This window comes from Scyliorhinus canicula, chromosome 13 (genome assembly GCF_902713615.1).
Source record: "Scyliorhinus canicula chromosome 13, sScyCan1.1, whole genome shotgun sequence".
Classification (NCBI taxonomy): domain Eukaryota; kingdom Metazoa; phylum Chordata; class Chondrichthyes; order Carcharhiniformes; family Scyliorhinidae; genus Scyliorhinus; species Scyliorhinus canicula.
In genome coordinates, this window is record NC_052158.1 from 163235005 (window position 1) to 163261378 (window position 26374).

General features: G+C 49.2%; 1 protein-coding gene across 1 annotated transcript in view; it reads left to right on the forward strand.

The window, feature by feature from the left end:
* Positions 1-26374, forward strand: part of LOC119976480 (LIM domain containing preferred translocation partner in lipoma) — a 401345-nt gene that overhangs the window by 255773 nt on the left and 119198 nt on the right. The window contains exons 4-5 of the mRNA XM_038817017.1: positions 2314-2430; positions 24811-25512. Of these exons, the coding sequence (XP_038672945.1) occupies positions 2314-2430; positions 24811-25512 (819 nt within the window). The remainder of the gene's footprint in view (positions 1-2313; positions 2431-24810; positions 25513-26374) is intronic.

Below are 26374 nucleotides of genomic sequence, written 5' to 3' on the forward strand. Positions count from 1 at the left end.
CTTCACTGTGACGCAGCTTGAATGGAATAGGCAGAATGTGATACTCCCGGGTGGCAGCGTTGCAGGCAGATGGAGGCCATTCCATGGATCCCTTTCCAGCTGCCTACCTACCCAGTCCTGACTGGCTGCGATTTGAGGGCGTGGCCTTCAGCAACCTACCCGCTTAGTGCCAATTACAATCCTTAAAGGGTCAGTTGATGGTGAAGCGAATCAGCTGTGAAATCCTGCTTAACGAACCATTCTGGTCTGGAATGCACGGTTTGAAAGGTTGTTGGCAGCATCTTCATTAATAACTTTCAACAGGCAATTGAGTAAATAATTCATAAGATAAATCGGGACCAATTGGATAACTATTGCTTAAAAAAGATACATGTTGCCAAAGCTTTTCATTTTACACGGTGAGGATAAACCAATAGAAATGGACAAACATTAACTGAGAACAATTTACACCACATGAGAAGACAATGCTGATTGGTTAGCACGTGATCTCTGATTGGCTCCACTCTGGGGGCTCTGGGTCGTTCCTCTGGGTGGTTCCTCTGGGAGGCTCTGGGTGGTTCCTCTGGGTGGTTCCTCTGGGAGGCTCTGGGTGGTTCCTCTGGGAGTCTATGGGGTGGCTCAGGGTGGTTCCTCTGGGAGGCTCTGAGTGGTTCCTCTGGAGGCTCTGGGTGGTTCCTCTGGGAGGCTCTGGGTGGTTCCTCTGGGAGGCTCTGGGTGGTTCCTCTGGGAGGCTCTGGGTGGTTCCCCTGGGAGGCTCTGGGTGGTTCCTCTGGGAGGCTCTGGGTGGTTCCACTGGGAGGCTCTGGGGGCTCTGGGTGGTTCCTCTGGGGGCTCTGAGTGGTTCCTGTGGAGGCTCTGGAGGCTCTGGGTGGTTCCTCTGGGAGGCTCTGGGTGGTTCCTCTGGGAGGCTCTGGGTGGTTCCTCTGGGAGGCTCTGGGTGGTTCCTCTGGGAGGCTCTGGGTGGTTCCTCTGGGAGGCTCTGGGTGGTTCCACTGGGAGGCTCTGGGAGGTTCCTCTGGGAGGCTCTGGAGGCTCAGGGTGGTTCCTCTGGGTGGTTCCTCTCGGAGGCTCTGGGTGGTTCCTCTGGGGGCTCTGAGTGGTTCCTGTGGAGGCTCTGGGTGGTTCCTCTGGGAGGCTCTGGGGGACTCTGGGTGGTTCCTCTGGGTGGTTCCTCTGGGAGTCTCTGGGGGGCTCAGGGTGGTTCCTCTGGCTGGTTCCTCTGGGAGGCTCTGGGTGGTTCCTCTGCTGCACGGTGGTTCCTCTGGGAGGCTCTGGGTGGTTCCCCTGGGAGGCTCTGGAGACTCTGGGTGGTTCCTCTGGGAGGCTCTGGGTGGTTCCTCTGGGTGGTTCCACTGGGAGGCTCTGGAGGCTCTGGGTGGTTCCTCTGGGAGGCTTTGGGTGGTTCCTCTGGGAGGCTCTGGGTGGTTCCTCTGGGAGGCTCTGGGTGGTTCCTCTGGGAGGCTCTGGGTGGTTCCTCTGGGAGTCTCTGGGGGGCTCAGGGTGGTTCCTCTGGCTGGTTCCTCTGGGGGGCTCAGGGTGGTTCCTCTGGGAGGCTCTGGGTGGTTCCTCTGGGAGGCTCTGGGTGGTTCCTCTGGGAGGCTCTGGGTGGTTCCTCTGGGAGGCTCTGGGTGGTTCCTCTGGCTGGTTCCTCTGGGAGGCTCTGGGTGGTTCCTCTGGCTGGTTCCTCTGGCAGGCTCTGGGTGGTTCCTCTGGGAGGCTCTGGGTGGTTCCTCTGGGAGGCTCTGGGTGGTTCCTCTGGGAGGCTCTGGGTGGTTCCTCTGGGAGGCTCTGGGTGGTTCCTCTGGGAGGCTCTGGGGGCTCTGGGTGGTTCCTCTGCTGCACGGAGAAAATGGATGGTGCTGTGCGGTCAGTGTGGAAGAAAACATGTTTTTACAAAGAATACACGGAGTCTTTCCGTCTCCTTTGTTTCAACTCAATGCGTCTCTTGTCCACTGCACTGAGGGTGGTTAAGAAGATTTGTAATGTATTTTAGTTAGAATTAGACATTGAGGAGTGAGCTCAGGAAGCATCCTTCAGAGCGGATAAGAGAACAATTTCCCCCACGAAATGTTGTGGATGCTGGGGATCATCTACAGGAGCTTCGTCTGGGCACGAGAGCATTTTGTTTGTGGACATCTGGGGATATGGAACAGCAATAAATGGTTCTATTGCAGTCTGATTGATCCATGATCAGATTGAATGGTGGAAAGGGTTGGAAGGGCTGAATGGACTCCTGTGGTCAGGACAGCAGCAAGGTGATGGCAATCAGGCAAGGTGTCAATGACGAGCTGACTTGTAACTTCCTCTTCTTAGACAGGGAAGAAGAGCCTAGATCAAAGGCGATCAAGTCTGGACGCAGAGATCGACTCATTGACCAGCATCTTAGCTGACCTGGAGAGCAGTTCACCCTATCAGCCTCGTCCCCGACAGGTAAGGAATGGTCCATTCTAACTCTTTGGTCTGTTGGTGAAAGTTGAAACATACTCGGTTCCGACCACGTGCTGTGGTCAGGCACATGGCGCACTGACTTTGTTCCTGAATTTCCCACATTGCAGAATCTCACTTCCTGCCATCCAAGCTGGCCTCTCCGATTCCCTGCTGCCGTTCCATGAGGGGGGGGGAGGGGGGGGGGGTTAAGTGGCTGCAGGCAGGACTTTTGCCCCTCCTTTGGGAGGATGTCCCATCCTTGAGTTGATGCACAGCTCTCCAGTCCCTGCAGTGGACAGAAGACGAGATGCAGGAGGATGTCGGAGCTCAGGTCTGAGCACCGGAGACTCAGGGATATTTACAGTGTTCCAGGGTGGGAGGGTAGGGGGGGAGGGGGGGGGGGGGGGGGGGGAGGGTAGGAGAGTCTGGAGGGGGGGAGTTGCCGAGGGGTTGATTGGGGGCCGGGGAAGAGGCTGGGGGAGGTCACGAAGGGACGATCATGCCCTCCATCGAAAACCATGTATTCCACTGGCACTCGGGTACAATTGAATACAGGGTATCACTGCCAGTTTATACATATCCTTGCCTGAAGGCACTGACTCCAGCTGGGTGCTAAATTCCAGCACTCTCCAGTACTTCATTCCTGCCCATTCTTAGTCACTCAGAGAATTATACAATTGCCCATTGAACCCATGTCTTATCCTCATGTTTTCAACACTTATGCTCTAAAGATGTGCAGGTGAGGTGAACTGGCCATGCTAAATTGCCCCATAGTGTCCAAAGTTTGGATGGGGATACAGGGCTAGAGTGCGGATTGGGCCTAGGCAGGGTGCTCTTTCAAAGTGCTGCCACAGATGGGCTGAATGGCCTCTTTCGGCACTGTGGGGATTCCGTGTTTGAGATAAGACAGCGATGGTCACCTCAATGTTTGTTACATGGATTACATCAGTTTACGTTCAGTAAATCTTATGAATAATTTAGTGTCATGTTAATGACCAAACTGATAACCACCTAGTGCATAGAATCATCAAATTTACAGTGCAGAAGGAGGCCATTCAGCCCATCGGGTCTACACCAGCCCTTGAAAGAGCCCCTACTAAAGCCCATCCTTGTAGCCCAGTATATTTGAGTATAAGAATTGGCAAGTCATGTTGCAGCTGTATAAAACCTTAGTTAGGCCACACTTGGAGTATAGTGTTCAATTCTCGTCGCCACACAACCAGAAGGAGTGGAGGCTTTAGAGAGGGTGCAGAAGAGATTAACAGGATGTTGCCTGGTATGGAGGGCATTAGCGATGAGGAGAGGTTGTTCCAGTTTGTTCTCACTGGAATGACGGAGGTTGAAGGGTGACCAGATAGAGGTCTGCAAAATTATGAGGGGCATAGACAGAGTGGATAGTTAGAGGCTTTTCCCCAGGATAGAGGGGTCAATTACTAGGGGGCATAGGTTTAAGGTGCGAGGGGCAAGGTTTAGAGGGGATGTACGAGGCATGCTTTTTACACAGAGGGTAGTGGGTGCCTGGAACTCGCTGCTGGAGGAGGTGGTGGAAGCAGGGACGATAGTCACGTTTAAGGGGCATCTTGACAAATACATGAATAGGATGGGAATAGAGGGATACGGATCCAGGAAGTGTAGTTTAGATTTAGTTTAGACGGGCAGCTAGTTTAAGGGGCAATTTTATCATGTCTAATCCACCTAACTTGCACACTTTTGTGGGAGGAAACTGGAGCACCCAGAAGAAACTCACACAGACACGGGGAGAAAGTGCAGACTCCACACAGACAGTCACCCGAGGCCGGAATTGAACCCTGGAGACTGGAGCTGTGAGGCAGCAGTGCTAACCACTCTGCCACCAATTAGTACAGTTCAGTACAGAGTAAAGTTCCCTCAATACCATCCCCATCAAACACTCCCAGGACAGGTACAGCACGGGGTTCGATACAGAGTAAAGCTCCCTCTACACTGACCCCATCAAACACTCCCAGGACAGGTGCAGCACGGGGTTAGATACAGAGTAAAGCTCCCTCTACACTGTCTCCATCAAACACTCCCAGGACAGGTACAGCACGGGGTTAGATACAGAGTAAAGCTCCCCCTACACTGTCCCCATCAAACACTCCCAGGACAGGTACAGCACGGGGTTAGATACAGAGTAAAGCTCCCTCTACACTGTCCCCTTCAAACACTCTCAGGACAGGTACAGCACGGGGTTAGATACAGAGTAAAGCTTCTGAACATTTTAGGTGATAATTTAGTGTGTTCTGCAGTGGATATTGTGCCTGATTGTCTGGGGAGTGATGAAGTAGGTCTGGCGATGGTTCAAAATTACTTGATTAAACTGATCAAATATTTGAAGAGAGGGTCTAAACATATCTCACTGTGTATTTAATGTTCTAACGATGTAATTTGAGGATATTGCCGAATTATTCTGGCGATGGCTCAGCTAATTAAACATTTTATTTGGACATTTACCTCCGACGGCTTTTTCAAACGTTTAGTAATCTGAGTGGCCTCTTCACTCAGTGAGTGGTAATTGCTGAAATCTTTTGTGCCGTTACTCTGATGTGTGTGGTCTCCAGGTAACCGAGTGTGTTGACAATCCTGCTCCATTTGAGCAGGAAGTGTGCTGGCAATTTATCACAGCCATGATTTCTGGAGTGAGTCACTGTCCCTGCTTAACTGCTTTACTGTGCTTATTACAAATCTCGTAACAACCCTTCAAATCACTGATAAGCGGGTGCCTCCGAGGTCATTAAAACCTTTTATTGAACTGAAAACTTTACCCATTTTGCGAACTAAATGACAGAAATGCTGTGCGTGTTTTCCAAGCTGACATGTCAACCTCTCTGATTCTCACCTCCTGTGCCTCTGGCACCTCCTGCTGACCATCGCTCTTCATTTGTGTGCACAGATTGCCTGGTTGGGATGGGACAGCGGAGGTTAAAGTGGGACATTAAAGCCAATGCAAAAGGCGATGATCCTTGCCTAATATTGTCACATATTCCCTTTCCGATAGGTAATATTATAATAATAAAAATATTTTGTGGAACGTGAGTGTCACCGGCTGCTTGATTGTTCTTGAGAAGTGGTGGTGAGTCCATGGGGTCCAGCTACATCCATGGTGCTGTTAGGGAGGTATTTCCAAGGTTCAGACCAATCAACAGTGAAGGAACGGTGACACAGTTTCAAGTCAGGATGGCGTCGGACTTTGAGGGGAAGCTGCAGGTGATGGTGTTGCCATGTTTTTCTGCCCTTGTTTCTCTGCCCTTGCCCTTCAAGATGGTAGAGGTTGAGGGTTTGGAAGGTGCTGTCAAGTCACCTTGTTGAGTTGCTGCAGTGCATCTTGTGGATGGTATACACTTCCGCTACTCTGCGTCGGTGGTGGAGGGAGTGAATCTTTTAAGGTGGTGGATTTTGTGTCTTGTAAAAGATGGACATGGTTTGGGGAGTCGGGATTTGACTTACTCACTGCAGTATTCCTCGCCTCTGATCTGCTCTTGTAGCCATATGACTACAGATGACTTCAGATTCTGGTCAATGGTAACCCTCAGGACATTGATAGTGGTGGTTTCAGTAATGGTAATACCATTGAATGTCAAGGGGCGATGGTTAGATCCGCTCTGTTTGGCTTTGGTCATTTCATGACACTTTTGTAGCCTGGATATTGTCCAAATCTTGCTGCATTTGGGCACGGACTGCTTCATTATCTGAGGATAAAAGCAAATTACTGCAGATGCCGGAATCTGAAACGAAAGAGAAAATGCTGGAAAATCACAGCAGGTCTGGCAGCATCTGTAGGGAGAGAAAAGATCTGACGTTTCGAGTACGATGACAAAGCTTTGACAAAGAGTAATCAGACTCTTCTTTTACACCCTCCCCTATCTCACCCGAGGTTCCTATACCCTGGAATGTTGAGTTGCCAGTCCTGCCCCTCCCTCAGCCACAGCACTGTGATGGCAACAACATTACAATTCCCATGTCAATCTACACCCTTAACTCATCAGTCTTCCCTGTCAGACTCATGGCATTAAAATAGAGGCCATCCAGCCTCCCATTACTCCCTTGGAACCCAACACGGCTCAACTCCCTCTGTCTTGGTTCCATTACTATCGTACGCTCTGTCCCTATTGGACTACTAGTTTGTCTTCCCTTTCGCTCTCAACTAGTTTAAACTCTTCCCAACAGCACCAGCAAACCCGCCTGCAAAGGGGTTAGTCCTGTTCTGGTTCAGATGTGGACGTCCTCCTTCTACATGTCCCACTTTCCCCAGGAACGGTCCCAATGATCCAGGAATTTAAAACCCACCCTCCTTTGAGCCACGCATTCATGTGCGCTATTCTCCTATTTCTGTGCTCGCTGGCATGTGGCACCGAGAGTAACTCAGAGATTACAACCTTTCTTAGAAACATAGAAAATAGAAGCAGGAGGCCCTCCAAACCTGTTCTGCCATTCATTCTGATCATGGCTGATTGTCAAGTTCAATAGCCTGATCCCCACGTATCCCTTCATTCCTATATCTACTTTCTTCACAGATTCACCACACTTTGGGTGAAGAAATTTCTCCTCGCCTCAGTCCTGAAAGATTTATGATGTGGAGATGCCGGCGTTGGACTGGGGTGGGTACAGTAAGAAGTCTTACAACACCAGGTTAAAGTCCAACAGGTTTGATTCAAACACGAGCTTTCGGAGCACAGCTCATTCACCTGAGGAAGGAGCAGTGCTCCGAAAGCTAGTGTTTGAAACAAATCTATTGGACTCTAACCTGATGCTGTAAGACTTCTTACTGAAAGATTTACCCCTTATTCTCAATCTATGACAGGTCTTGCTTTTTAATCTGCTGCCTAGCTCCCTAAATTCTTCATGCAAGGCCTCATCCTACATTCTACTTATGTTGTTGGTGCCAACGTGTATCATGACCTCTGACTTGACTTAACACCCTCTCTCTTTAGGATGTCGTGCTGCTGGCCCCAGGGTGGGAGTCAACACACCATCCTGGAGTCATGTCTGCGGCCACAGAAGCAGCCATCTGCTCTCCTAACTAATGAATCCCTTACCACTATACTCTTCCTCCTCCCCTTCTGTACAGTCAGGATGCTTATGAAGCCAGAAGCTTTACTGTGACTGCACTTCCTTGAGGAACCAGCTTCCAAAATGGAAAACTAATTTGAGAGCAGGACCCTAGGGGACTCCTGCACCACCTGCCTGTTTTTTCTTGGACTACCTGATGGTCACCTTTCTTTCCTCCAATCCGTGGAGTTGCAGTGTGACCACCTCTCTCTGAACGTGCCTTCCGTGTAACTCTCAGCTTCGCAGATTCCCCACAGTCTCTCCAGCCGCTGCTCGGGCTCCCAAACCCCGAGTTCAAGTTTGTGCAGTTGGAGAACTTACTGCACATGTGGTCATCTAGGATGGTGTTGTGGTCCATGGCTTCCGTATATGGCAGGTCACACATTCCCCTCAGCTGTCCCAACCTGCTATGCCTTAAAACCTAAACGCACTTCGTCTTACTTACTAACTTTTCAAATGATTTATTCTTAAAAGATACGCCTATAACTTTAACAAAATCAGCAAACACTGGACACTCTCAGCAGGTCTGGCAGCCTCTGTGGAGAGACAAGGGAGCGAACGTATCGAGTCTGGATGTCTCTTTGTCGAAGCGATAGAGAACTGGAAATGGAGTCAGATTTATAGTCAGAGAGGTTTACAGCATGGAAACAGGCCCATCGGCCCAGCTTGTCCATGCCGCCCAGTTTCTATCACTAAGATAGTCCCACTTGCCCGCATTTGGTCTGTGGCAGCCCCTTCCAGATTCTCACCACCCTCTGTGTGAAGAAATTTCCCCTCTGGTCTCTTTTGTATCTCTCACCTCAAACCGATGCCCTCTAGTTCTAGTCTCCTCTACCTTTAGGAAAAGATGTCGACTATCTACCTTATCTATGCTCCTCATTATTTTATAAACCTCTATAAGATCACTCCTAAGCATCCTACGCTCCAGGGAAAAAAGTCCCAGCCTATCCAGCCTCTCCTTATAACTCAGACCATCAAGTCCTGGTAGCATCCTCGTAAATCTCTTCTGCACCCTTTCTAGTTTAACAATATCCTTCCTATAATAGGGTGACCAGAACTGAACACAGTGTTCCATGTGTGGGTCTGACTAATGTCTTGTACAACTTCAACAAGACGTCCCAACTCCTGTATTCAAAATAAAACCCAGCATGCTGAATGCCTTCTTCACCACCCTGTCCAGCTGCAACTCATAAACATAGACATAAAGCCTACAATGCAGAAGGAGGCCATTCGGCCTATCGAGTCTGCACCGACCCATTTAAGTCCTCACTTCCACACTTCCACCCTATCCCGTAACCTAATTGGCTGGTTTACCACAGGGCTAAAGAGCTGGCTTTTAAAGCAGACCAAGGCAGGCCAGCAGTACGGTTCAATTCCCGTACCGGCCTCCCCAAACAGGTGCCGGAATGTGGTGACTAGGGGCTTTTCACAGTAACTTCATTTGAAGCCAACTTGTTACAATAAGCGATTATTCATTTCATTTTTTTTCATTTCAATAACCCCTCCTAACCTTTTTGGACACTAAGGGCAATTTATCATGGCCAATCCACCTAACAAGCACGTCTTTGGACTGTAGGAGGAAATCGGAGCACCCGGAGGAAACCCACACAGAAACGGGGAGAACGTGCAGACTCCGCACGACAGTGACCCGGCGGAGAATCGTACCTGGGACTCTGGCGCTGTGAAGCCACAGTGCTAACCACTATGCCACCGATCGTAGTGTTATCTGCAAACTTACTAACCACACCTCTTATATTCTCATCCAAATCATTAATATGTGTAACAAATAACAGTGGACCCAGCACCGATCCCCGAGGCACATCGCTGGTCACACCGCTGGTCACATCGCTGGTCACATCGCTGGTCACATCGCTGGTCACACCGCTGGTCACACCGCTGGTCACAGGCCTCCAGTTTGAAAACTAATCTTTCACAGCTACCCATTGACTTTGGTCACCAAGCCAATTTTGTATCCAATTGGTTACCTCACCCTGGATTCCATGAGATTTAACCATTTGCAACAACCTACCATGCGGCACTGTATGGGGAGGGGGTGCAGAGCAGTGGGGCTGGATAGGGGGCCAACGATTAGGTGGAGATAAACAAAGGTGCCGTGGGTAGAAAGGCAAAGGGAATGGAAATGGAGGATTTAAGGTGAAGAAGGGAGCTGATAGTGGCACACAAAGACACCAGAATGTGTGAATCGCAGAACAAAGGTGTGTTAAAGGGGAGCGAGGAACAATTATCTGCCTTCTCTGTCTCCACAGATGCTGTCAGAACTGCTCAGATTGTCCAGAATTTTCTGTTTTTGTTTCAGATTCCAGCATTCACACGAATTTGCTTTTCTCTCCTCTTTCTTTAACTTTTGTCATATTCTGCTTTGGCCTCTATATCCTGTGTTACTGATCCCTGGTGCTTCTCAGTCAATTTGTTTTAACCAGAACGTACTGCAGGACACCGCTCCCAGACTGCTTCACTGTGACGCTGACTGCGAGGACACTGTTCCCAGACAGCTTCACTGTGACGCTGACTGCGGGGACACTGCTCCCAGACTGCTTCACTGTGACACTGACTGCAGGACACCGCTCCCAGACTGCTTCACTGTGACGCTGACTGCGAGGACACTGTTCCCAGACTGCTTCACTGTGATGCTGACTGCGAGGACACCGTTCCCAGACTGCTTCACTGTGACGCTGACTGTGAGGGCACCGTTCCCAGACTGCTTCACTGTGATGCTGACTGCAGGACACCGTTCCCAGACTGCTTCACTGTGACACTGACTGCGAGGACACTGTTCCCAGACTGCTTCACTGTGACGCTGACTGCGGGGACACTGTTCCCAGACTGCTTCACTGTGACACTGACTGCGGGGACACTGTTTACAGACTGCTTCACTGTGACACTGACTGTGAGGACACTGTTTACAGACTGCTTCACTGTGACACTGACTGCGAGGATACCGTTCCCAGACTGCTTCACTGTGACGCTGACTGCGGGGACACTGTTTACAGACTGCTTCACTGTGACGCTGACTGCGGGGACACTGTTCCCAGACTGCTTCACTGTGACGCTGACTGCGAGGACACTGTTCCCAGACTGCTTCACTGTGACGCTGACTGCGAGGACACTGTTCCCAGACTGCTTCACTGTGACACTGACTGCGAGGACACCATTCCCAGACTGCTTCACTGTGACACTGACGGCGAGGACACCGTTCCCAGACTGCTTCACTGTGAAGCTGACTGCGAGGACACCGTTCCCAGACTGCTTCACTGTGACGCTACGAGGACACCGTTCCCAGACTGCTTCACTGTGACACTGACTGCGAGGACACCATTCCCAGGCTGCTTCACTGTGACACTGCGAGGACACCGTTCCCAGGCTGCTTCACTGTGACACTGACTGCAGGACACTGTTCCCAGACTGTTTCACTGTGACGCTGACTGCGAGGACACCGTTCCCAGACTGCTTCACTGTGACGCTGACTGTGAGGACACCGTTCCCAGACTGCTTCACTGTGACGCTGACTGCGAGGGCACCGTTCCCAGACTGCTTCACTGTGACGCTGACTGTGAGGACACCGCTCCCAGCCTGCTTCACTGTGACGCTGACTGCGAGGACACTGTTCCCAGGCTGCTTCACTGTGACGCTGGCTGCGAGGACACCGTTCCCAGACTGCTTCACTGTGACGCTGACTGCGGGGACACTGCTCCCAGACTGCTTCACTGTGACGCTGACTGTGAGGACACCGTTCCCAGACTGCTTCACTGTGTCGCTGACTGCGGGGACACTGCTCCCAGGCTGCTTCACTGTGATGCTGACTGCGAGGACACTGTTCCCAGACTGCTTCACTGTGACGCTGACTGCAGGACACCGTTCCCAGACTGCTTCACTGTGACACTGCGAGGACACTGTTCCCAGACTGCTTCACTGTGACGCTGCGAGGACACCATTCCCAGACTGCTTCACTGTGACGCTGACTGTGAGGACACTGTTCCCAGACTGCTTCACTGTGACGCTGACTGCGAGGACACCATTCCCAGACTGCTTCACTGTGACGCTGACTGTGAGGACACTGTTCCCAGACTGCTTCACTGTGTCGCTGACTGCGAGGACACCGTTCCCAGACTGCTTCACTGTGACGCTGACTGCGAGGACACCATTCCCAGACTGCTTCACTGTGACACTGACTGCAGGACACCGTTCCCAGACTGCTTCACTGTGACGCTGACTGCGAGGACACCGTTCCCAGACTGCTTCACTGTGACTCTGACTGCGAGGACACCGTTCCCAGACTGCTTCACTGTGACACTGACTGCGAGAACACCGTTCCCAGACTGCTTCACTGTGACGCTGACTGCGAGGACACCGTTCCCAGACTGCTTCACTGTGACGCTGACTGCGAGCACACCGTTCGCAGAGATGGCTGAACTAGGTGGATATTTACAAGAGTTGGTGATAGTTTACTGCTCACCAGTACTGGACGAGCTTTTGTTTTGCTTCATTCGTTAAATTACAATTTCACCTGCTGCCAATGTGTGATTTCAAACCTTGCCCAGCAGATGATTTCCCTGGGCATCTGCCTTACATGCCCTGTGACATTGCCAATATGTCACCTGTTCCACCGATTGTTCCCAGTTACTGTCTGCACGTGTCAACTTCAGTTGGCCATCGTTTTACTTGCTGCAACCTTGGCCAAATTGCTCATCTCTGAACACGTTTCCTGGGACCAGCTCAGCTCAGCTTAACCTCGCTGTCTCTCAGTCAATATGACCAAGGTTTGTTTTCAGTTTGATCATTCTGTCTGCCATTCAAACTCTAATCCAATTCCTAATCTACATTGACAACAGCAGCTAGGGTTGTCTTGATGTCGTGTCTTCTCTCTGTTACTCACTCCAATTAAATTTGAAGTGGTGATAAAATCATCGAGTCACAGATTGTTTACGGCTCAGGACGACGTCACTTTGTGTCTGCGCGGCTCAAAAAACGAGCCAGCCAACCTTGCCCCACTTTGCGATATTTGGTACAGAGCCTTGCACTGTCAGAGGGTCAGTACTGAGGGAGCGCCGCACTGTCAGAGGGTCAGTACTGAGGGAGTGCTGCACTGCCTGAGGGTCAGTACTGAGGGAGTGCTGCACTGTCAGAGGGTCAGTACTGAGGGAGTGCCGCACTGTCAGAGGGTCAGTACTGAGGGAGTGCCGCACTGTCAGAGGGTCAGTACTGAGGGAGTGCCGCACTGTCAGAGGGTCAGTACTGAGGGAGTGCTGCACTGTCAGAGAGTCAGTACTGAGGGAGTGCTGCACTGTCAGAGGGTCAGTACTGAGGGAGTGCCGCACTGTCAGAGGGTCAGTACTGAGGGAGTGCTGCACTGTCAGAGGGTCAGTACTGAGGGAGTGCCGCACTGTCAGAGAGTCAGTACTGAGGGAGTGCTGCACTGTCAGAGGGTCAGTGCTGAGGGAGTGCTGCACTGTCAGAGGGTCAGTACTGAGGGAGTGCTGCACTGTCAGAGGTTCAGTACTGAGGGAATGCCGCACTGTCAGAGGGTCAGTACTGAGGGAGTGCTGCACTGTCAGAGGGTCAGTACTGAGGGAGTGCCGCACTGTCAGAGGGTCAGTACTGAGGGAGTGCTGCACTGTCAGAGGGTCAGTACTGAGGGAGCGCTGCACTGTCAGAGGGTCAGTACTGAGGGAGTGCTGCACTGTCAGAGGGTCAGTACTTAGGGAGCGCTGCACTGTCAGAGGGTCAGTACTGAGGGAGTGCCGCACTGTCAGAGGGTCAGTACTGAGGGAGTGCTGCACTGTCAGAGGGTCAGTACTGAGGGAGTGCCGCACTGTCAGAGGGTCAGTACTGAGGGAATGCCGCACTGTCAGAGGGTCAGTACTGAGGGAGTCCTGCACTGTCAGAGGGTCAGTACTGAGGGAATGCCGCACTGTCAGAGTGTCAGTACTGAGGGAGTGCTGCACTGTCAGAGGGTCAGTACTGAGAGAGTGCCGCACTGGCAGAGGGTCAGTACTGAGGGAGTGCTGCACTGTCAGAGGGTCAGTACTGAGGGAGTGCTGCACTGTCAGAGGGTCAGTACTGAGGGAGTGCAGCACTGTCAGAGGGTCAGTACTGAGGGAGTGCCGCACTGTCAGAGGGTCAGTACTGAGGGAGTGCCGCACTGTCAGAGGGTCAGTACTGAGGGAGTGTCGCACTGTCAGAGGGTCAGTACTGAGGGAGTGCCGCACTGTCAGAGGGTCAGTACTGAGGGAGTGCTGCACTGTCAGAGGGTCAGTACTGAGGGAGCGCTGCCTGTCAGAGGGTCAGTACTGAGTGAGTGCCGCACTGTCAGAGGGTCAGTGCTGTTGTTCCAAGAAACTATTCCGAAAACATTCCAAGAAGTTCTCATCTAGGTTACCCTATTGCAGTCTTTCTGCAGATTGAAGTAGTATCATAGTCGATTATCGTCGATTATTATCAGTGGCCAGGGACTGATTGATACATAATCTCTGTCCTGATCAGTATTATTTTCAGTGTAAAGTGTTTGAGGGATGGGACATAACCCTCCATATTTCACATCAAAATTCCAAATGGAGCATTCCGCCTGGTTTATTCCGCACCCAATGCTGCCTCAACCATTCTTCATCAGTGATACTGGCCAATTCAGGATGGGACTACATACCCCAACCCACCCTCGAGTGGTCCCCGGAATGAGGGTCTTCACTTCCCCGGAGATTTAAGTAGCTTCAGCACAGATTTGAGAGAGGTGTTCAAAACCATGATGTGTTTGAAGAGAAACGGTTTCCATGGCAGCAGAGTCAGTCGCCAGAGGGGCACAGGTTTCAGGTGATTGGCAAAAGAGTCAGAGGTGACACAGAGGAATATTATTGACGGATCAGTTGATGGAAAGTAGCCTCAGTCGAGACTTTAAAAGCAAACTGAATAAATAATTGAAGTAGTGAAATTTGCAGGGTGATGTCGAAAGAGGGAGAGGGCGGGGTAGGGGTGGGGGGCTGGGGGGTCTCCTCGTGTGCTTTAATCCATGTTTCTCTGATCCTGACCCTATCCCATTTCTGTATCAGCCAGAGGATAACGATTAGAATTAGGCACAGGATCTGACTGCCCGTTGTTCACCGTAGTTACACTTCAATTGACTTGTGTGGCATTCCTCCCTCCCCAGCACCAACTCCACAGGTACCACAATCCATCCTGGGATCTTGCTGCCCCATATGGGACTCCCAGTATCTGATGTATTTGCCAGTTGAACAATCACATAAAGCTCCGCTCCCTCAGGCCCAGGTGAAGCAGGTCTTCATGAGGCTATGTGGGTCTTTATTTTCCCTCTTGTGCCTGTTTGATATTGTGATGAGTGGTATGGGGATGAAATGCTGTTTGATGAGAAAATATCCGTCCTCTGATTAAAACTTGCAGAAGAAATGAAACATTGACAGGGATTAAAGACTCAGATTAAATTCTCCAGGTAGCAATATGTTTGAAACCAGAACACAACCTACACAGCCTTCTTCTGATCAGCCCCAGATTCAGTCAGGCAGCGTCAGAGACTTTCTGTGGGGCAGCTGGGATGGATCATTCTTGTTCCTGGAGGATTTGGATGGGAATGTGTTTTATATCACATAGACTGTCCAAAGGCACAGACAGGACTGACATCCCAACATTCTGTGCCACACAACCCCAGCGAGAGGCCCTTTGGGGTTGAGATGAGGAATGCTATAGAACAGTGTTTTTCAAACTCTGTTTCTCAGGACCTTTGCGCCCCACACCGGCCGACCTTTGCGCCCACACCAGCCGACCTTTGCGCCCACACCAGCCGACCTTTGCGCCCCACACCGGCCGACCTTTGCACCCAACCCCGCCGACCTTTACCCCCCACACCGGCCGACCTTTGCGCCCACACCGGCTGACATTTTTGCACCCCACACTGGTTGACCTTTGCACCCCACGCCGGCCGACCTTTGCTCCCTACACCGGCCGACATTTGCGCCCAAACCAGCCGACCTTTGCGCCCCACACCGGCCGACCTTTGCGCCCCACACCGGCCGACCTTTGCGCCCCACATCGGCCGACCTTTGCGCCCCACACCGGCCGAACTTTGCGCCCCACATCGGCCGACCTTTGCTCCCCATACCGGCCGTCCTTCGCCACACACCACCGGAAGCCCAACCATGCCTCAATATAGTCCCCAAGTGGCCACTTAAGGGCCTTTTCCCACCCAGCCACAAATTTTAGGCTGGTGGATGTGCACTAATTGAAGGTGGGAAACTGAAAAGTTTTCTACCCTCGATCTCGGGCTGGAAGATAGGGGGCATGTCAGTTGGAAGGCCCTTCAGACTGGGGGTGCCCTCACCCCTCAGGGAACAGGGAACACTGGCCCTCCCTCACCCTCCCCACCATCTGGCCGCCTGGGCTTGCAAAATCCTACCCACTGTCCTGGCGTGAGACAATTCACATCTCTTTCGCCTGTGAGTAACCCTCTCTCCAGTTTCTCTCGCTGGACCTGTAAAGACTTAATTACCTGCAAAAACACACATTCAAAGTATCATCTTGCAACATTGACTTTGTCTATACATCTGTTTGTGGAACCCACCTCTTTCACTCACCTGATTAATTTGTGTGCTCTCTCTGTCTCTCTACTCTCTCTCCCTCTCTCTCTGTCTCTCTACTCTCTCACTTTCTCTGTCTCTCCTCTATACCTCTCTCTACTCTCTCCTTCTCTCTCCCACTTTCTCTCTACTTTCTCTCTGTCTCTCAACTCTGTCCCTCTTTCTCTCCCACTCTCTCTCTCTGTCTCTCTACTGTCTCTCCCTCTTCCCCCCCTCCTCCCCTCTCTCTGTTTCACTACTCTCTCTGTCGCTTTATCTCTCTTTCTCCCTTTCTCTGTTTCTCTACTCTCCCTCCCTCTCTCTCTCTCTACTCTCTCTTCCTCTCTCTGTCTTTCCACTCCCTTTCTCTCTACTCTTGCTCGCTCCCTCTCTTTCACTCTTCTCTCTCTCTCTCTCTCCTCCTCCCTCTCTTACTGTTTCTGTATGTTCCTCTCTGCCTATCACTCACCTCTCGTTCTCTCTCTATCTCTTTTGTCTCTTCTCTATACCCATGTGTCTCTTTGTCATGCTTCCAATCTCTCTAGGTCTCCCTTTTACTTCACCTATTAATCAATCTCTTTCCATCTATTTCTTTCTCTCCACGTCTGTATCATATTCCTTCTCTCACTCCACTCACATCCCTCTCCCTTCTCTCTCCCCTTTCTGTCTCCTTTTCTCTCTCTTTCTATCTCTTTCTATCTCCTATCCCTGTCCTCTCCACCCTTCACCTGCCTCTCCTATCTCTGCCTCTCTTGCTCCTCCCTCTCTCTCTCTCTCTCTCTCTCTCTCTCCCTCTCTCTCTCCGCCCTTTCCTTCTCTAGTTTTTCTTGCTCATGTTTTCTCACTCTTTCCATTTTTTCTGTTTACTCTTGTCTAACAAAATAAGTAGAAATATTAAAATTTGAAGAGATACAGGAGCAGATCGATCATTGATGGTAGCTGATGATACAATTTGTATTCCAGGAAGTTTTTGAAGGATAAGGTGTTAATCCAGGTATCAATGGAAGGGGTGAACCCATTTCTTTATATCAAATTAATTTAAGAAGTAATGTTGTAAATTGTTACAATGGGAATTATTCCTAAATTATCTATTGGAGGAACAGATTTCATCCGAAGTAATGATTTGGCTTGTGGAAACAGCAGTGTGCACAGTGGTTAGCATCACACCTCCAGGGTCCCAGGTTCGATTCCCGGCTTGGGTCACTGTCTGTGTGGAGTCTGCACGTTCTCCCCGTGTCTGCGTGGGTTTCCGCCGGGTGCTCCGGTTTCCTCCCACAAGTTCTAAAAGACGTGCTTGTTAGGTGAATTGGACATTCTCAATTCTCCCTCTGTGTACCCGAACAGGCGCCCGAGTGTGGCGACTAGGGGATTTTCACAGTAACCTCATTGCAGTAAGCCGACTTGTGGCAATAATAAAGATTATTATAAAACTGTATTGCAAGAGGCACTTGATCGTGGTGACCTTAACAAACTTTTGAAAACTACTGTGGAGAAAAATGATAAAAAAACAATTGAAGGGAAACCCGATGAACACAGAAAATCAACTTTCACACATGAAAGAGAAGTTTGTGAATGAAAAAAGAGAATTGATGAGAACAATGGAGAATGAGTCAGGCAAAGTGGAATATTTGACTGAGGATTTGAACTGTCTAAAGAATAAATTGAAAAAGCAAACTTGTTTGATCTTCATTTAAAACTTGGTGAACATCAAGCATCAGAAGCATCTTTGATGTTTATGTGCAAAATGCCTTGAACCAGAAAAGGAGGTTCTGGTAAATCGGAATAATTGGTTGGAGGCAACATTAAAAGGCAAAATTAATGAACTGTTGAAACTTGTCATGAAAAGGTTTGCGAAGTCCATGGCAAAATGGAGGAAATGCAGAAAAAGAAGATGGATAGTATGGAGTGTCACAATTGGAAAGTTGTTCCTGTGAATAAACACTAATTGTGGAATACTGATATAGTTTAGCAAAGAACTGACCCAAGTCACATTGCTGATGTATCAAAGTCAGTAAAACATAGAACATAGAGAAATACAGCACAGAACAGGCCCTTCGACCCACAATGTTGTGCCGAACTTTTGTCCTAGGTTAATCATAGATTATCATAGAATTTTGGACACTAAGGGCAATTTATTATGGCCAATCCACCCAACCTGCACATCTTTGGACTGTGGGAGGAAACCGGAGCACCCGGAGGAAACCCACGCAGTCACGGGGAGGATGTGCAGACTCCGCACAGACAGTGACCCAAGCCGGAATCGATCCTGGAACCCTGGAGCTGTGAAGCAATTGTGCTATCCACAATGCTACCGTGCTGCCCTTAAGAGCAAATTAATCTACACTCCATTATTCTACCCTAATTCATGTACCTATCCAATAGCCGCTTGAAGGTCCCTAACGTTTCGGACTCAACTACTTCCACAGACAGTGCATTCCATGCCCCCACTACTCTCTGGGTAAAGAACCTACCTCTGACATCCCCCCTATATCTTCCACCATTTATCTTAAATTTATGTCCCCTTGTAATGGTTTGTTCCACCCGGGGAAAAAGTATCTGACTGTCTACTCTATCTATTCCCCTGATCATCTTATAAACCTCTATCAAGTCGCCCCTCATCCTTCTCCGTTCTAATGAGAAAAGGCCTAGCACCCTCAACCTTTCCTCGTAAGACCTACTCTCCATTCCAGGCAACATCCTGGTAAATCTCCTTTGCACCTTTTCCAAAGCTTCCACATCCTTCCTAAAATGAGGTGACCAGAACTGCACACAGTACTCCAAATGTGGCCTTATCAAGGTTTTGTACAGCTGCATCATCACCTCGCGGCTCTTAAATTTAATCCCTCTGCTAATGAACGCTAGCACACCATAGGCCTTCTTCACAGCTCTATCTACTTGAGTGGCAACTTTCAAATATATGAACATAGACCCCAAGATCTCTCTGCTCCTCTACATTGCCAAGAACCCTACCATTAACCCTGTATTCTGCATTCATATTTGTCCTTCCAAAATGGACAACCTCACACTTGTCAGAGTTAAACTCCATCTGCCACTTCTCAGCCCAGCTCTGCATTCTATCTATGTCTCTTTGCAGCCGACAACAGCCCTCCTCACTATCCACAACTCCACCAATCTTCGCATCATCTGCAAATTTACTGACCCACCCTTCAACTCCCTCATCCAAGTCATTAATGAAAATCATAAACACCAGAACTAATCCCTGAGGTACGCCACTGGTAACTGGGCTCCAGGCTGAATATTTGCCATCCACCACCACTCTCTGACTTCTATCAGTTAGCCAGTTCGTTATCCAACTGGCCAAATTTCCCACTATCCCATGCCTCCTCACTTTCTGCATAAGCCTACCATGGGGAACCTTATCAAATGCCTTACTAAAATCCATGTACACTACATCCACTGCTTTACCTTCATCCACATGCTTGGTCACCTCCTCAAAGAAGTCAATAAGACTTGTAAGGCAAGACCTACCCCTCACAAATCCGTGCTGACTATCCCTATAAGGGGCTGGTTTAGCTCACCAGGCTAAATCGCTGGCTTTTAAAGCAGACCAAGCAGGCCAGCAGCACGGTTCGATTCCTGTACCAGCCTCCCCGCACAGGCGCCGGAATGTGGCGACTAGGGGCTTTTCACAGTAACTTCATTGAAACCTACTCGTGACAATAAGCCATTTTCATTTTCATTTTCAAGCAGTGTCTTTCCAGATGCTCAGAAATCCTATCCCTCAGTACCCTTTCCATTACTTTGCCTACCACCGAAGTAAGACTAACTGGCCTGTAATTCCCAGGGTTATCCCTATTCCCTTTTTTGAACAGGGGCACGACATTCGCCACTCTCCAATCCCTGGTACCACCCCTGTTGACAGTGAGGACGAAAAGATCATTGTCAACGGCTCTGCAATTTCATTTCTTGCTTCCCATAGAATCCTTGGATATATCCCGTCAGGCCCGGGGGACTTGTCTATCCTCAAGTTTTTCAAAAAAACTTGAAAGTAAAGGATGATAAGAAAATAACCGAGATACTTGCAAAATTAGAAAGTATGAGTTGTCAACCAGAAGTGCTGACATTGCAAAGTGATCTTTGAGTCAATGACCAGAGACACTGATTGAAAAATGCTTGTCGGTGATATACGCAAGACCTGATTGTTGGAGAAAAGGCAAGTGAATGGTTTTCCAAAGACCGTTCAAACTCGACTGAGAACTGGACTGAGATAGTGCAGGAATTGTGCAGAAAAGTTGAAGGAATAGAACAAACTATGAAACTTTAGGGAGAGGAGCTGATTGACATGGCTCAAACGGAATTGAAAAGAACTCGTTTGAAATGGAACTGGGAGAAATGGCAAGATCACGAAAAGTTCAAAGATCAGACAACACAAGAGTAGGATAGTATTTTGAGTGGACATAAGAAGCATCTTAACAACATTCTTGAAACAGTTAAAAGAGATTTTGATTTGATTTGATTTTGATTTGATTTAATGTCACATGTACTGAAGAAAAAATATCTTTCTGCGGCCGAGGGAACGTACACAGTACGCACATTGGACACAAAGAGAATAATCAACAGAGTACATTGCAAATGGTACATTGACAAACAGTGATTGGCTACAGTGCGGAACAAGGGGCTAAACAAAGCACATACATGAGCAAGAGCAGCATTGGGCATCGTGAATAGTGTTCTTACAGGAGAAGAGAAGAAATGAGATGTTAATGCACAGAAATGACATTTTGACTGTGTTAAATCGAAATGCATGTGAATTTGGAAAGTGGGTTTGAGAGTGGAGCTATACCTGCAGGTGACAAACAGGACTGTGGGAACTGACTTAAATGAGACACTAAAAACTAGAATCACAGGTAATTAGGGAAACTAATGGAATGCCACAAGAGCAAATTAATACAAAAGTAGGGCGGTTATGCTTCAGTTATGCAGGATAATGGTGACACCATATCTGGAGTATTGTCTATATTCGTCTCCTTAGGAGTTGCATTGACCAGTGCATTGGAAGCAGTTCAGAGAAGGTTGACTAGACTAATACCGGGAAATTTTGGCACAACCCAAGTTAGAAAGGAGGAATTTGTAAGTCGATGGTGATGATGTGCCATTGTCATTTCCAAAACCTCATTTAATGTCGGGTAGCCCGTTGGGAAGAGTTTTTCTTCATTGTTTGACCCAGCAGGCTGGCTCGTTGGGCTAAAAAACAACCACATTCATTATTCTCAATGTATTCAAGAGATTTTTAAACTGCTACCATGCCATTTGAACTCCTGTTCCTGGATTACATTGTTCCTGGATTAGGAACATTACAGCTACACTCCACACCTAATAACTCTCCCTCTGTGTATACTGACTTCGTCAATGATTATTGACTGTTTCTGTGTATATTGATTTCCTTTGTCCATATCAGCTCTCTCTCTGTGTACACTGATCCTGCGTTTATTGATTCTATATGTTCTATACATTGACTCTCTCTTTGTATATTAACTCGGTGCATGTTGACTCTGTATATTGATTCCCTGTGTATATTGATTCCCTCTGTGTATACTGACACTCCCTCTGTGTACACTGACACTCCCTCTGTGTAGATTGACTCTCCCTCTGTGCATATCGACTCTCTGTCTGTGTATATTAACTCTTTGTATACTTAGACACTGAGCAAAATTCTCTGTTTGGGAAACTATGGGCTGGATTCTCTGATTATTGAGGCTATGTCCGGAGGAAGTGTCTAGTCCTACATGGCAGCACGGTAGCATTGTGGATAGCACAATTGCTTCACAGCTCCAAGGTCCCAGGTTCGATTCCGGCTTGGGTCACTGTCTGTGCGGAGTCTGCACATCCTCCCCGTGTGTGCGTGGGTTTCCTCCGGGTGCTCCGGTTTCCTCCCACAGTCCAAAGATGTGCCGGTTAGGTGGATTGGCCATGATAAATTGCCCTTAGTGTCCAAAATTGCCCTTAGTGTTGGGTGGGGTTACTGGGTTATGGGGATAGGGTGAAGGTGTTAACCTTGGGTAGGGTGCTCTTTCCAAGAGCCGGTGCAGACTCGATGGGCCGAATGGCCTCCTACTGCACTGTAAATTCTATATCTATGAAGAAGTCGGTACTGTCCCTGGACCGATGCTCAGCCCAGTGGGGTGCTACCTGCTGTGCCATGAAAAACCTCCGGCAGTCCTGACATAAGCGGCCAGAGAATTGCTGGATCCATAGCCGTGCATGCAGACGATGATGACCTGCAGCATCGCGCCATACAACATGGCGCTGGCCCGTCTTGCCAGCTAGTGCCCCCCTGTAACCCCACTTGCCACCCCCAGACCATTTCGCTTTGGTATGGATTTTACAGGGCTGTGATTTGATTGACAGCTTTGGACCACTTCAAACAGAATTAGGTGCTTTCCAATCACTTCCCTTCACACTTGAATAATAAGTGGTCAGCTGGAAATTGACAGCACTTAACTCTGGCAGGTCTTGCATCATGAGGGGGGTAGTGAGTGGGGGGAAGGTGGCCCCGAGATGGACTTTGGGGGCAACCCCCCTTAGAGTTCCCCATGGCCCACCATAAGGTCCACCGCATCAGAGCCATGCTTGTCAAGACCTGTAATGATCCTTGCCCAAGTGATCCCTGGCCCAGAGGACTGGAGAATCACCCGGGCCCAGAGAATATGGTGCCCCACCCGCTAAATAGATGTAAATAGGCCTGAATGATCCATTTGCATACTCCCACTAGTGCGGGGCGCAAACCTCGATCCTGACGCCAGTGGGGGGGGGGACAGGAGTATCGGAAACAGATCAGTGGCTGGCACCGATCCCGTTTTCTTCACAACTGCTGGATTCTCCTCCTCAATGGGAACTCCAGCACCAGCCACGCAAGGAGGAGAATTTCACCCTCTGTGTACATTCGCTCTGTGCATATTGAGTCGTGGTATACGTACATAGAACATACAGTGCAGAAGGAGGCCATTCAGCCCATCGATTCTGCATCGACCCACTTAAGCCCTCACTTCCACCCTATCCCCGTAACCCAATGACCCTTCCTAACCGTTTTTGGACACTAAGGGCAATTTAGCATGGCCAATCCACCTAAACTGCACATCTTTGGTCTGTGGGAGGAAACCGGAGCACCCGGAGGAAACCCACGCAGACACGGGGAGAACATGCAGACTCCGCACAGACAGTCACCCAGCAGGGAATCGAACCTGGGACCCTGGCGCTGTAAAGCTATTTGTGCTACCGTGCTGCGAGAGACATTCTGTATATGGCTTCCCTCCGTGCAAAATGGCACTTTGTTTATCCACCTCTGTGTATATTGACTCTGTATATTGATCGTATTGCCTCTCTTTGTATATTAACTCTCAATGCCTATGGGACTCTCTATATTGATTCTCACGGTGTACATAAACTCTGTACGTGTGTGTTTTCTTGTCTTCTACTCTGCAAACCCTTGTTTACAGTCTGTTTCTGTATTAATGGTCCCACCCTGTCTCACTACTCGCTGAATCCTGGTTTTGGATACGATTCAATCTTAATTACTGTGCGGACGCTATTCTCAATCACTTGTTGCTAGATTTATGAGGTGTGGTGACTAATTCTCGGAGGTGCTAGTTTTATAGAGTAATAACAAGTTGCCCATCTGTTTTATTTCTTGGCACATGGCTGGGAATCTGGGCAAGCTATTAATCTGAATTCTTTAGTCAGGAGACATCACATCTGTTGTGAAAAGTCCAGTTACTGGAAGTATTGGCATGTCTCCTGCCATAGAGAGAGATATTAGAAAGTAGTGAGAAATGGTTCAGAATTCAGAATGACATGAAGATGCTGCATTAACTGCAAGGCATTTGAAAGTAACTGGACAGAATATCTCCTTTTAACAGATGTCTTAAAGATATTCAGCTTATAAAAAATTCCAATAATTGGTTTTAAGTAAGAGCTTCACAAAGTTTTTTAAAACCATTTCTGGGAAGTGGGTGTCGCTGACTCAGTCAGCATTTGTTATCCATCCCTAATTGCCCTTGTGAAGGTGGTGTTGAGCTGCCTTCTGGAACCGTTGCAGTCCGTGTGGTGTAGGTACACCCACTGTGCTGTTAGGGAGGGAGTTCCAGGATTTTGCCCCAGCGACAGTGAAGGAACGGTCGATACATTTCCAAGTAAACGGCTGGAGGGGAACCTCCAGGTGGTGGGGTTCCCAGGTATCTGCTGCTTGTAATCTTCGCTAGTTTGGAAGGTAGAACTCATCACCAATTCCTTGTGCCATTATTCAGGGCGAATTTAGGAACGTTACATACGTTTCTTTTCTATTCAACAAAGCTAGACTTCATTTTGCTATAATTATTAAAACACATCTTTTTGAAAATTCATCTTGATCTGTAAATGCCGGAATGTAGTCTCGAAAGACGTGCTTGTTGGGTGAATTGGACATTCTGAATTCTCCCTCTGTGTACCCGAGCAGGCGCCGGAATGTGGCGACGAGGAGATTTTCACAGTAACTTCATTGCAGTGTTAATGTAAGCTTACTTGTGACAATAATAAAGATTATTATTATTATGGCCCTTGATTCTGGTTTTGTGTGTATGTGGACACACCTTCTCTATATCTGTACCGTCAAACCCTTTCATAATCTCAAAGTTGTTTCACAGATCACCTCATCAGTCTTCTCTCCCTGTTCAGTCTTTCATGGTAAGTATATCCTCTTCATTCTGCTCTCATCCTCATGAATCTTTTTCTTCTTTTTCAGAGTCATGGAGTCACCTCGACCATCGGTTCTTCTACTCCACAAGCTCCGATAACAATGGCCTCTCACAGTCCAGTGATCGGACATCAGAGGATGGTCATGCCCTCCCAGCCGCTTCTCACGGCCACCAAGAAAACGGCAGCAAAGCCCCATGCAGCCCAGGGCGTGGCGATGGCTTCAAAGAGCCAACCACAGCCCGTGCCAGCCTCCTACACCACCGCCTCCACTCCTGCCCGACCAGCCTTCAATGTGCAAGTTAAAACAGCACAACCCAATCCAAATTTCATGCCACAGGGTCTTCAGCAGCCTGGCGCAGACCCTGCCCGTTCTCAGTACCAGCAGTATAACGTGCAGCCATCCAGATTCCCGGAGCCAGCTCCACCAATTCAGCATTACACTCAACAGCCCCGCGCCACAGACCAAGGGTATGGGGGGATGCCCACACGATACCCTGACCCAGGTTATACCTACAGTCCTTCGCCAGGTCGTTACCAAGATCAACGGCCCATGGCTCCAGCGCCGGCATTTGGAGTGGGACACGCAGGTGACCCGCCATATGGAGCACAGAATACCTGGAGGCCAGAGGCAGCTTATTCCCATGTCACACCTGGGCCAAAGCCTGGTGCTTATCAACCAGTTCCAACAAAGAAAACCTACATCACCGACCAGACACCGGGGCAATCTCCAGCTCCACAGCAACCCAAGGTACAAATCCATCGCGTGTTCAAAATGTTTACATTTTCACGTCCTTTGTTTGTGGAACTCCCTATCCCCAATTCCCTCGCTATTCCGTATACTCCCATTGCCTGCAGCACTTTCAAACTCAAGTTGAGTGTCATATATTCACCCTTCCTTCCCTACAGAAAACAGTGGCCAGAAATGTCTGCTCCTACACCAGTGGGGTGCGGGCAATAACCTTTCAGGGAGGGGTGTAGTAATGGAGGAGGTTTATAGGGATAGGTAGGGTTGTAGTAATGGAGGAGGTCACAGGGATAGGGAGGGGTGTAGTAATGGAGGAGGATTACAGGGATAGGGAGGGGTGTAGTAATGGAGGAGGTTACAGGGATAGGGAGGCGTGTATTAAGGGAGGAGATTAAAGGGATAGGGCGGGGTGTAGTAATGGAGGAGGTCACAGGGACAGGGAGGGGTGTAGTAATGGAGGAGGATTACAGGGATAGGGAGGGGTGTAGTAATGGAGGTTACAGGGGTAGGGAGGGGTGTAGTAATGGAGGAGGTTACAGGGAGAGTTGTAGTGATGGAGGAGGTCACAGGGATAGGGAGGGTTGTAGTAATGGAGGAGGTTACAGGGATAGGGAGGGGTGTAGTAATGGAGGAGGTCACAGGGATAGGGAGGGTTGTAGTAATGGAGGAGGTTACAGGGATAGGGAGGGGTGTAGTAATGGAGGAGGTCACAGGGATAGGGAGGGGTGTAGTAATGGAAGAGGTTACAGGGATAGGGAGGGTTGTAGTAATGGAGGAGGTCACAGGGATAGGGAGGGGTGTGGTAGTGGAGGAGGTTACATGGATAGGGAGGGGTGTAGTGATGGAGGAGGTTACAGGGATAGGG